Raw genomic sequence first — 12,586 nt, forward strand, 5'->3', positions numbered from 1 at the left:
TGAATTAAACTGGGATGTTGGGCTTGTAGCTGGACAGAACCTTGACTGGGTACACTTAAGATACGTACCTGCTGCTCAAGAGGGTAGTAAACGCGGGCTGGCAGCTGGTGCCTCAGCACCCTCCCTCGCTCCTTCTCGTCCCTTCTGCGCTTCTGCCAGCAGGACATGGCACCCGGCACGACCACTCAGCCCCTCACAGAAGAGGCTGGCCCAGCCGTCCTGAGCACACGCAGGTTTCTGCACAAGCTGCTGGGTGAGTCACGAGGCTGTTCAGGTGGTGCACTTATGTTCTGGAGAGGCTGGTGCAGGTGAGCTGTGCTGGAAGCAGCTGAGTGCCAGGGCGGAGAGAGGCATGTTAGATGTGCTGAAATAGCTCTGCCAGAGCAGACAGTTGGCCCGCTGGGTTTCAGCAGCGGTACTTGGCAGTGAGGTAAGTGTAACATACGTGCCTGTGTGCGGGTAGTAGCTACACCCTTATCCCTTCTATAGAGTAGCAGGGAGACTCCTCCCTACCAGCATCTCTCTGTTTTGAGGGCTAGTAGATTTGGGGTGATTCTCCTAGAGAGCATTGCTGTTTGTTAGTGTTTGTGTAAACTGCTCATTCCACTTTTGTTAATGAAAAAGCGCAGCTGTTTATCTCAACAGGTGGAGAGTTGTTGTGTTCTCTCATGTTCACCCATCCTTTTCTCTCTTTCCCTAGGTCTGTTTGGAGCCAAATCTTGTCTATGTGTGTGTCATTTTGTCTCTTTTAATACACTGCCCTGACTTGCTTGCTGCGAAGGGAGTATGCATCTGGAGATCAAAGTTGCTCTTAACTTCATCATCTCGTACCTGTACAACAAGCTTCCTCGGAGGCGAGCAGACCTGTTTGGTGAGGAGCTAGAGCGCCTGCTGAAGAAGAAATATGAGGGTCACTGGTACCCAGAGAAGCCTCTGAAGGGATCTGGCTATCGCTGTGTTCATATAGGGGAGACGGTGGATCCAGTGGTGGAGCTGGCGGCCAAGCGGAGTGGGCTGGCCGTGGAGGATGTGCGCGCCAATGTGCCGGAAGAGCTGAGTGTCTGGATCGATCCTTTTGAGGTTTCCTACCAGATCGGCGAGAAGGGCTCTGTTAAGGTCCTCTACCTGGATGACAGCGAGGGCTGCAGTGCCGCGGAGCTGGACAAAGAAATCAAGAGCAGCTTCAACCCTGACGCCCAGGTATTTGTCCCCATTGGCAGCCAGGACAACTCACTGTCCAACTCTCCGTCCCCCTCCTTTGGCCAGTCGCCTAGCCCCACCTTCATCCCTCGCTCTGCCCAGCCCATCACTTTCACCACTGCCACCTTTGCTGCCACAAAGTTTGGCTCTACCAAGATGAAGAAGGGCGGAGGAACCGGAGGAGGGGGCGGTGGAGCAGGGGCTGGGCAGCAGCCAAGGATGGTCAGGTCTCCCACCACCAACCTGCTGAAGCACAAGGGCCTCTCCCTGTCTATGCACTCCCTGAACTTCGTCGGGAGCGCTGGGAGCCAAGCCCCACAGTCGCAGCTCTCCCCCAATGCCAAGGAGTTCGTTTACAGCGGTGGGTCACCGGGAGCCAGCAGTCTTTTCTTCGATGGTGTTGCCAGTGAGAACCAGGCCAGCAGCATCCCGCCAACATCGCAGTTCAACAGCGGCACGGGCGGTACCTTTGATATGGCTCAGGTCTTTGGTGGCAGCACCAACAGCCTCTTTTTGGAGAAGTCACCCTTCGTGGAAGGACTCAGCTACAACTTGAATGCCATGCAGTATCCCAGCCAGTCGTTCCAGCCTGTCGTCCTGGCCAACTGAACATAAGGAAGGAGAGTATTTTGGGGTGGGGAGGGAGGGTGTGAAACAAGAACAAAACAAACAAAAAAGAGGGAGAGAAAAGAAAAATAGAAATATACAGAAAATATTCAAATCTTATAAATATAGCTTCTTGGGAAAAGAGAGAGCCCAGTGTTGCGCTGTGCTGGCAATGCTCCTGAAGCACTGACTTGTTTTTTAACTCAGTCCTTGTGCTTTTTTCCTACTCACTTTTTTTACTCCTTAAATGAGTCTTGGGATTTTTTCAGTTTGTGTTCCCCCTTCCCCCAGCCCAGGACTGGTGCAAACATAGGTCACGATGCTCCTGATTCCCTGCACACGCACCCCAGCGCTGGACACAGGGTCCTTCCACCTGGGTGTAGGGACGCCTTCTTCGTACCACCTCACTGGAGGAGGGATGGGGAGAGGATGAGTCAGTGTTGGTGGAGATACATGCGCTCTTGTTGCCTGCTCGCCAGAAATGGGTGGGTGGGTGGGCGGGCGGGCTTGCTTTTCTCTTACAGCTTTGCATGTAGACAGAGAGCATCTACTGTGCCCACGGGGCATAGACTGTTGTGCTGTTGTTGCTCCAGGCTCTCCAGCCCAGGCTGGCGTCAGCTGTTCTGTCTGTATGCTGAAAAGCACCAACTCTTCTCCTTGACTGCCTCCCAGCACGTAGCAGGGAGGGCAGAGCGTTACTGTGAAATGGCTTTTTCTTGCTCCCTTCCTCATCTACGCTTCCAGCCGCAGCTACAGGAGAAGAGCACCTTGAACCAAGTGACTCTGGTTGTTGTTCCCTTCTGCATGTGAGCAAGGGGGCCTTTCCATGCCCTCTCGGGGCTGGACAGTTGATCTGGGTGACGGCCCTGTGGTGTGGAAACACCACCCACCTGTGGAGGGGGGAGATAGCACTGAGCCTGGTGGCCCCACTTGGATCCTGCCCCTGCTTCCCAGGCGTTCTCCCCAGCGGCAGGGGCCAGCATCCATCAGTGGTCATCTGGGGTGGCTTCCTGGGTCAAAGTTCTTGTTCCCTGCTGTGAATTCATCTTCTTGCCTCAGAGAGGGAGTTCCCTCTTTTTTTTTTTTAGCGAGGCAGCACTACTTTTGAGGAAGAGAAAGGGCTATATTGAAGCCGTTCTCTTGAGTGGTAGCATAAGGATTTGTGCTTTCACCTGACTAAATCCCCTCCCCAGCCCTGCTGGAGGAGTGGGAGGAGGTGGCTGATCTGGTGCGGAAGGGAAGCACTTGGCGTAAAAGCATCATTCCAGCCAGGTCACGTCAGCACGGACAGTGGCAGGCTTGGAGCAGAACAGGGAGGCTCCCAGCGTGGGAACGTAGTGTGCCTCCCTGCCATGGGGCCGGGATCTGGGAAGGTCCCTGCAACTTTCTCTAGGATAAAGTGCTGCAGCTGGGCGGTAGTGGTTTTTCAGCTAGGTCACTTCTGTGTCAGGGACCCCAAAACCCATCTTCACAGGAAGCGGAAGGACAGCTGCTTCTTGCCCAGGCTGTGTGGAAGCTCTCTAGGTGGGAAGGAGGCCTCCTTGAAGGCTGCTGTGGGAGTATGTAAGTGTGCAAAGAGGAAAGAGATGGAGGTGATGAGACTCCAGTCTTTGAAGTTCTCAGTTTAAAAGAAAAATAAGCTTTTTGCTGCCTCTCAAACTTGAGGTTTGGTTTTCTTCTAATGCTGCCTCTGAAGCACCCTGTGAATCCCACTTCTCCTGTATCTGTCAAACCAATGTCCTCTTTCAAGACATCCCTGTTTCAGGGGAGATGGGCTTGAACTCGTGCTTTTCCTGCTCCCTTCCCTCGAGCTGAGGGCCTCCAGCCTTGTAGTTGTGCTGCCAGTGAGCCTTTGCAGAGGTAACGGGCTGTCCCAGGGAGACTGCCACTGCCCGGAGCTCTTTAAGGAGAGTTTCCAGCGCACCCTTCCCCTCACTGCATGACTGGGGGAGGCCCAGTCCCGACCTTATGCCCATGTGGGTTCCTGAGCAGGCTGCTTGCCATCGAGCTATGACCAACGCAGTGGGTGGGTGAGGATGAGCGGAGCCCAGCCAGCTTCCCCCAAACCAATGCCTGCAGCCTCGACCCTGCTGGTTTTCAGACTAGGACAAGTTGCTGAGGAATGGCCGAGCTGTTGGGTTTCCTTTTTTTCTTCTTTTTTTTGAAAACCACCCTCCACTTACAGACACTACCACTGCCACCCCATCCTTCTCCCTGGGGGTGCGCTGCTGAGTACCAGCCCACTTGCCACATGCGACTGAGGGATGCTTGGCCTGTGAACACAGGACCTGATCTGGTTGCCCCCCACTATCCCCCCATCTGGCAAAGCCACGTGTGAGCCGCTGCCGGGGGACAGCATGCTCTGTTCCAGCACAGGGAGGGAGGGGAGAGGTGGGGATGCCCCCTGGCCACCTGCTTAAGTGTGTGAAGCTTTAATGCTGCTTTGCCCTGCCACACGTGTTATACCTGCTTTAAAAATAGTGGTGTTGAGTGGAAGGAGGAAAAGAGGAGGGACCAACCTCTTTGTATCTTAAAAGGAAAAAAGCGTGCTTCAGAAATGTTCCTCCAGCATCAGGCAGCAATGGAAACTAATGGCCTTTTCAGGTCTTTTCTAGTCTTGGATGTAGGCGTTCAGCTTCAATTTTATTTTTTAAAAACCTGCACTAATTTACCTGGTTTCTTAGGAAGAGAAGAAAGAAATTTTTTTTTAACTTTTATTTTTTATGGGTTTGTGTTCTTTTTGTTGATGTCTGTTTGTATTGAATAATTTGCTACATTTGTAAAATGTAAGAGGTATATATAATATATGTATATTTCTAACGTAAAAAAACTGTAATTTTTTTCTTTTCAAGATTTTTTCTTAAAAAGAGGAGAGAAAAAATATTTTTTCAGGAAAAAAACTTTAAAAAAAAAAAGTGGTGGTGAAGATTCCATTCTCCCCACTCAGCCTCCCTCCTTTCCCTCCTGCCCCTCTCTGAGGAGTGAATTGACAGTTGCCTTGTGGGAGGGAATGAGTGAAAGAGGACAGAAGTCTGTATGTCTCCGAGCAGAGGGTTTCCATGTGTGCTCTGCTTGGGTTTCTTTCTGAGAAGGGGGCTACTGAGAGGGGAAACCAGGGGGTTGCTGTCTTTTTTTTTTTTTCTTTAGCGAAGGAGGAATACAATCAGAGTTTTGTATTCAGAATGTTGTGCAATATTTTGGAATGGGACATTGGTGTGTCTAGAGATTTAGTTAAAAACAAAGCAAAACAAAAAAAAAAAAAACAAAAAGGTTGATCAAATCTGTACAGTTTCTATTGTTCCAGATTTTTTTAAGTTTGTATTAAAAGCATGATATAATAACCGGTTGTTGTGTGGTGTGTGTGTGCTCAGTGGGGAGAGAAGACCTTTGCTGTGCTGGTTCCCAGGCGAGGAGCCACGTCCACCTTCCCTGCCTGCCATTGGGTGAACCAGCGCTTGGTGTCTTCCTCTCGCAGGCGAGGTGGCTGCCTTGCGGTGCACTCAGTGGGGGTTTCGTTGTGTTGGGAATAGCCCGGTGATGCCCGGGCGTGAGCAATGCGGTGACGGCAGCTGTCTCCCTGACCTCTCGCACTACCAAGAATAGCGGTGGTGTAGGAAAAAGTGGCGGTGTGCCTGGCCTTCCCATGTCCTGCTCCCTGGCACTGGGGGCGGGGAGAGGAGGGACACCTTTGGCATTGCGTGGTGCCTCAGGGGCCTTCAGTCAATCTGCAGAGTTCCTAAAAATAGCTGGCTTCTGTGGCAGCTTGCTAGGGCCATTGCCTGTGGGCCTGGGCCAGGATCTGTCTGGTGTCCTTGCACGGGGTAGCTGGAGCCTTTGCAGGCAGTGGTTTCTGCAGAGGGGGTGCTGGTTGTGGGTTGATTTCTCTTCCCTTCTGTGCAAACCAGTTGGGGGTTCATCCTGGGGCACTTGCTAAGCAAATGAAACCTTGAGGTGCATGTGCAAGCCCTTCCCCCTGTACTGGGATTGTTCATCCAAGATGACTTCTTGCAACAGGGTGGGCTTGAGGCTGTGTATGAGAATGAGCAGTGATGATGAAGGTTTGATTTTACTTCTCTCTTCTCTATAACCTCTTGTTGCTCAGCTTTAATCAGAATTTCTGTCAGAGGAAGCTGCTCCTTTTTAGCAAAATGAGATGAGATGACCTGCCTGTGCTGAGGAAGATGCTGAAATGCCTGTCCCACCCCATGTGTGCCGGATGACTGTGACCCAGCTTGCTCGGCCCTGCTGTGCTCCTGCTGTCTCCTTCTCCAGGGGTGGCTCACATCTCCCTGTGCCGCCTCCTTAAATGCTCTTGAAGGGAGCTGCTCTGAATGTACTTGAAGCCAAACGTGGAGCTGGCACTGGCTGCTGGCTCCCGCTGGCATCCTTACCCATGCCCCCTTAGCCCCTCTAGCCTGGATTTCTTCCTGGAAGACCTCGTGCTGCTTTGCCCTTGGCTTTGCAAGCCCCGGGAGCTGGGCCACTGCTCACGCCTGCTGCACGCCGTGTGACTGTCGCACTCTGCTAAGCAACAAAACTATTTTTTCCCCTTTGTGTCTCAAGCCCCTTGTAATCACTTATCTAAAGGACGCACGAACGGTTGCCCTTAGACGTGTTTCTGGAGATGGAAAATTGAGGGCGAGTATGTGCCTTCCTGATCCTTGCCCTGCATTTGCTGGACTGACGCAGGGAGGCACGGAGCCTTTCCCTTTTTGGGCACAGGTATGCTGAGCAGTAGAGACCGGAGCCAGTTTACAGTGGATAGCTGCACATCCTGGGCAGGGATTAGGGAAAAGACTTAGTAGAGCCTCGTTCCTCGTGATGTATTTGCCCCTGTGCTGTCCCGGGGGCCCTGAAGGGTGTGTGGAGGTGAAGCAGTGTGCAGGGACAGGGGTCTGCCCCCCGTCAGCCTTCGGAGAGGAAAGGAGACTCTGGAGCCCCCCGCTTGGACGGAGTATGGTGGTGCCTGGGTGTGGGAATATTTGCTGGCTGTTTGAGCAGTGACTGAGTCGGTCCCCAGATAGGGTGCTCCAGCAAGGCACGGCAACAAGATAAGACTTGTCTCCTGAAACCTCCAAAGCAAGGGGTGTGGGGGTGTTGTTTAGACACTCGTCACAGGGGACTCCGTTATTAAGAAGGAAACTTGCAACTTGAGTCAGCGAGTGGGTGGGCTCCCACCTGAAAGGAGGAGGCAGCTTGGGTAGAAAATGCCGTGCTTCAGCCTTGGGCTTTTCAGTCTGTGACAGCAACAGTTTCTGACACAAATCTGGCTGTTCTGGGAGATGGAGGGGGCTGGTGCCCAGAGGAAAGCCTTATGCAAGTGCAAAAAGCCGTCTGTAAGGCAGCCATGCCCTGGACTGTGCTTTAAATGCAGGCCCAGCGAAACGACCCGAGTGTGCTCAGGCAAGAGAGCGTCTCCTGCTGCCCCAGAGCCTCCCGGAGATTTCGGATTATTTGGATTGAATAACACATGGCGCAGGCACCGCTGCCAGCGGGTGCCTCCCTGTGCCCTGGCACTTGCCGACGTGCCAGGACCGGGAGGTGGAAAAACACCACTGGTGGGGGGGCCGGGACCCGCCGAGTCCTTGGCATCCCTGAGGAGCGCTCCTGCCAACACCACCTGCTCCCCGCTCACGTGGCTGCGGCCCCGGGGTGCGAGGGGCAAGGCTGACACCACGGTCGCGGAGGGACGGCCAGGTCTTCCGACCCCGTCCGTGTCCGCCGCTGGAGCGCAGGCAGCAGCCCAGAGGCAGGCTGCGGCCAAGGTTAGCTGCCTCCCAAACCTTGTGCTTCTTCCTTTGGTTTCTATGGCCGGGCTCCAATTCAAACATGGACGAGAACACATTCACCCCGGGCCTTGCAGAGCTGTTCTTCCACTGTCCTCCCACCGCTGCCTGCGTCATCAACTCCAGAAACCTGGTCTGCTTTTTATAAAGCTGCTGAAGAGCGAAGCTTTCACCCCTGGGGCCCCAGGACACCCTGGTGAAGGATAAGCCCCGGCTGGCACGCATGGTGCTTTTGAGTCGTACCGGTCAGTAAAGGGCCAATTTGTGTGTGGCCATTGCCAGCGGCAAAAGTGACTCCAGCATGGTAAGTGCGTGTGCTGGGAAGGGACACGGTATTTTTATTCCCCCAAGAAGCCCTCAGAGGCATGGCAGCGGGTTAGGAAAAGGAGATCTCTGCGAAGAAGGTCTGGGGCCAAATTTGCTGCTTTGCCTTTAGGAGGGGCAAGGAGGGGGTCAGGTGGAGGCCTGGGGGAACTTGCTCCCTCTTCACCAAATGCCAAGGAGGCAAGTGTGGTCCCAGCATTCTTCTGCAGCTACTGAGACCTCGTTGGGGTTTTTTTTTGCTTATTTTTGTTGGCCTTACGCAGCCTGCTGTGCTGCCGGCGTAGCCTGACTGCTGAAGGAAGCAGATCCCCGGGAGGGAGCGTGTCCCTCCCACTTGGCAGGGTGTTTCCACCAAGGATAATGTTTTCCTTTGAGTGGATCAACCAGAAACTGCTTGCAGAAGGTGCAACTGGGGCAAGTGAGGGACCATGGGCACGCAGGAAAACCAGGGGGGAACCGAAGAGACCTCATCTGCCGGGGGAGCACTGGGGTTTGGCAGCTTGGGAGGACAGACTAGCAGCACAGCGGAGAACATGGGGGAAAGGAGCAGCAGAGGTATCTGGAAGACCACAAGCACAGACCAGGGAAGGACTGAGGAGCAGAGGGGAGGAGGACAACACCCTGGGGACATCTGAGGTGTTTACACAAGGGTGCAAACGTTGCAGGGAGGCAAGGGAGGCTGGAACTCCCCTCTTCTCTTCACCACCCAGTGAAACAGTGCGTGTTCCTGGTGACCCAACATGGGCAATAGCTGCATAGGCCTCCTTCCCAGCTGCCACAGCCCAGTGTAACTGTCCCCGCTTGGCTCCCTGCTTGTCACACTCACGCACAATTATCCTCCGACTCTCCCTCTGGGCTGGTCCTGACACGGTGGTTCCCCTCTGGGGACACTGCCAGCTCTCTCCGTGAGTCACAGCACTGTCGTTGCCTCCAGCACAGACGTAGAGGCGCCGAGGCTTCGGGAGGGGCTGCAGCTTCACCATGCTCGTGGGGAGCACAAGCGCCGGCACCGGCACCCATCGGTCTTCCCTGCCGCCTTGTGCTGATCCCAACAGTGCTGGGGGCTGCTCCAAGTGGGAAAGATGAGGATGCAGAGAAGTGGGACGCAGAGACACTGGGGAAGGACAGCTTACCCCTCGCAGCCCCGCCATTGCCAGCCCTACACCGAGGAAGAGAAAGGGCTTGACAAACCCAGACAAAAACAGGATCCAACAAAATAAACCCAGAAGGGTGCAGGTGGGCTGTGATGCTCCGAGGCAGAGCCACAGGTGCCCAGCGCTGCTGAGGAGAGCAGTCCCGCTGTGTAAGCAGTCGCTGTTGAACAGGGCATTGAATGCAATAACCTGCAGCCTAAGTGCTAACACACCAGCATGGGGAACGACAAATTGCTGATTTTTGGAAATATAAGCAAAAAAACTTTCCTATATTCCAGATCATAAATCACAGCAGAGATCAAGTGCATAAAACCACGCAAAAGAGACCTCACTTGGTCCTTCAAACTAGAAACTTGGCCATTGAGACTAAGTGGTCAGTACAAAGCCAGCTAAGGAAGATAATTTCATTCTGATAAGACTTTATTTTTAATCTTGGAGTCATTCACTTCTCCAAAGGCACAGTCCTCTTCTTTGAGAAAGATTATTTTCCTCCATGGAGATACTTGTTCTGGGAATTTTTTGACCAACCAGTGCACATAAGTAGAAACCTTCCCAAAGCCAGTGGTCACAGAGGTGACAGTAGAGACTTCAATAGCCCCATAGAAAGTAGAAAATAATGCAACACCTAACCAACATGTATTCCATCAAAGTCATATTAGACTGGTATTTATTACAGGAGAAAGCCACTGACCACATCTCTGTCATACAGATATTCAGCACACAGACATCATCACAGCCGAGGAGATTTTCCTACTTTATATTTTTAAGAAAAAACTCCAGGCTTCCCAATGTGCACCTAAAATGCTAGAAAATTACCTGAGTCCACTCAACCTTGGCCCCAGTGTTTTATACCGTGGGGTGCCTGAGACCGAAGTGCTGACTCCTCTGAACACACGGAGTAACTGCTAAGAGCTGCTGCGGGGACCCGTGGGTCTTCCAGCAGCACCCAACTGCTCTCAGCTCCCTGTCACTGAGCTTCCCTGGAAAGCGGGACAAACTGGTGGAACGAGGTCATCTGAGGACCACAATGATAATCTGCAAAGCATCACTAGGAAGTGGAGGTCTGTGTTAGCAACTGTGTGCTGACCCTTCCCTTGCCTGGCCAGTAGAGCTTCATAGTCCAGAACCGGTTGGGGCTGAACGTCTTCCTTTAACATACCTGGAGTGTCCTGCAAAGTTGTGCAAGTGTCTTTCCCAGAGCTGCTCTGCCCACATAGGGCTGTAAGAGCTGGTGGGAGCTGCCCATTACCCTGAGGAAGCCACAAAAGCGAGACCGCAGCACCCCACTGGACAAGCCCATGTTGCCTCAGTGGTGCGGCAAAGCTTCCCGCAGATGGTGCCTTTTGGCTTCCACAATCTGGGAGGTAAAAGGGGGTCTCTGTGTTTGCCTGGTTGAAAAACCCTACTGATTTTATCCAGTGAGGCTTGCTGACCTCAGCAGAATTGGGTACAGGGAGCTGGCAATGAATCTCACAAAGAAAAAAAAAAGCCGCCTCAGGTATTTTTCTGTGATACAACTCTGCTGAGGAAGGTATGATTAAGCAAATGGGACACCCATTTATTTCAGTGTCTTTAATTTTGCCCCCTCTCCCTACAAGGTCTACAGACAGAAAAGGGTCTCCATCGCCACAGGCTGTGCCACTGTGCTGCCAGCCAAATGCACAGAGAGCCCTTCCTTTCCTCCCATGCCTGGCAAGGCTGTTGGCCGCCCTCTTCTTCACCTGAAGATATTGGTGGGAGAATTAGTAACTGCTGCTCCTGGAGGGAGCCACATTTCCTCCTGGAGGTAATTGTCACTTGGCAGGATCTTACTCATCTTGTGGTGGCAGTGGCTGGCTTTCCAGGCGCTGCCACCGGCAAAGCAGGCTGCAGGGCCATGGCTCTCCACCTCACAGCCACTCAAAAGCCTCCTGCCCAGGGGCACAGCTGGCTTCACTCCTGCCTGGAGCCTGCACTGGCAAAGCATTTGCTTGCGCTCGGTGAGTGCTGGCCTCTTCACACCTTGCCAAGAAAAGCAGGTTGGACCTCAGGATGTTAAACAGTCACGCTGGCCCGCAGCTGAGTTTATCTGCTCTCCCTTGCGGATGCTCTTCACCAAGCAGACTAGAGAGGAAGGTGAACAGATGCAACTGCATCTCTATAATGTTTGCTGTTACATGCACCTGCTGCCAGAGGCTATAGGAAGACCCTAAGAGTGTGGAAAGTTACCCAGCTCTCTGGCTCTGATACAAGCTGATGCCACCATGACTGCTGGTATTCCCCAGGTAGGAGCTCATCCACCTGGGGAACTTGGGAAGCATCCTCCTCTAGAGCCCCAGCCTTCTCCTCTCCCTTGCCTCTCTGTCTTCTTTGCTCCAATGGATTATTTTCTCTAAATGCTGTGGCCTGGTCCTGGAAGCAAACAGCAGTCAGCAGCAGGGTGCAAGGGAGAGTTCTGCACTAGTGAGCAGCCACATCTCTCCCTGTAGTAGTACCTTTGCCTCCTGCTGTTTGTCCTCTTCCTTGTCTTTCCCCCTCTCCCCCTACTGATTCGTTTGCAGTTGCCCCCTGTGCCATTCACCTCTGACCGGACTCCTTTTTTTTCTCCTTGCACCACCGCTCCTCCTGATCTTCTCCACTTTCCACACATGCCCTGCCTGGCTGGCAACGGCTGCCCTCCATGCAGCAAAACAGAATTTGCAAAAATATCTGCGTGGCAAGTACCTGCGGGAGCTCATCGCTGCATTGTAGCGTGAGGGGCTTCAAGTACAGCAAGAGCGCTGGCTGCACACTGGCGCATCTTGGAGCAGTTGGCTTGGCTGGCAGAGGCATCCCAGCTCTGTTAGTGCTGCTGCAATAGCCCAATTAGTAGTTCAGGTGTTGCCACAGCCTTTGGCTACGGCCCAAGAGCTAATGACAGAGCAGGTGGCAGATGCGAGGATTGCAGAAGCGTGGCTGGAGATGAGGGGAGCTCATCCTGAACAGCTTGTTGAAACCAGTCTCTGCTGACCCCCTGGGACAATGGGTTCTGCAAGGTGGATACTTGCTTTGTGGAAGTCTCCAAAACACCCTTCAGCCTTTGAAGAATGCTGCAGCTGCATTGGGCTCTGCTACCCCTCCCAGGATGCCTAAAATTATCCTGGGATTACTGGAGTGACCATACCCATGACCACGGGTTTACAGCAGGAGGAAAATTCATTAAACCTCAGAGGTGTTTAATCAGAAGCAAAGTGGTAATGGGACATTGACACACCATGCACACTGATGCAATATGATGCTAGAGGGGCATAAATGTCCTTGTCTGATGAAAGACAGGTTTGTCTTACCAAATTCCTGCGCTGCGTGTCTACCACAAATGGCCTGAGGCGCTTGGGAATTACTGACCCCAAAGCAAAGCTATGGAGGGAAGCTGGGAGGGAGGAGAGGCTGAAGAGTGGCAGTGGAAACTGTAGAAGCGTACGGGCAACACAGCGAAGAACGTGCAACTTGACACGCAGCAAGAGCTTGAGGAGATTTTTCCAAGCAGGTTGAAGAACT

At 53.1% G+C, this 12,586-nt stretch overlaps 1 protein-coding gene across 1 annotated transcript; it reads left to right on the top strand.

Moving 5' to 3' along the window:
* Window positions 1-786: 786 nt before the first annotated feature.
* TOB2 (transducer of ERBB2, 2) lies at window positions 787-1,942 on the top strand (the record flags this gene model as incomplete). Its single annotated transcript, XM_081996754.1, has 1 exon — window positions 787-1,942. One exon carries the CDS (start codon window positions 787-789, stop codon window positions 1,807-1,809), a length of 1,023 nt encoding a protein of 340 aa, XP_081852880.1. The 3' UTR covers window positions 1,810-1,942.
* Window positions 1,943-12,586: the final 10,644 nt, after the last annotated feature.

The sequence above is a fragment of the Phaethon aethereus genome, assembly GCF_964289735.1.
Source record: "Phaethon aethereus genome assembly, chromosome: 1".
Classification (NCBI taxonomy): domain Eukaryota; kingdom Metazoa; phylum Chordata; class Aves; order Phaethontiformes; family Phaethontidae; genus Phaethon; species Phaethon aethereus.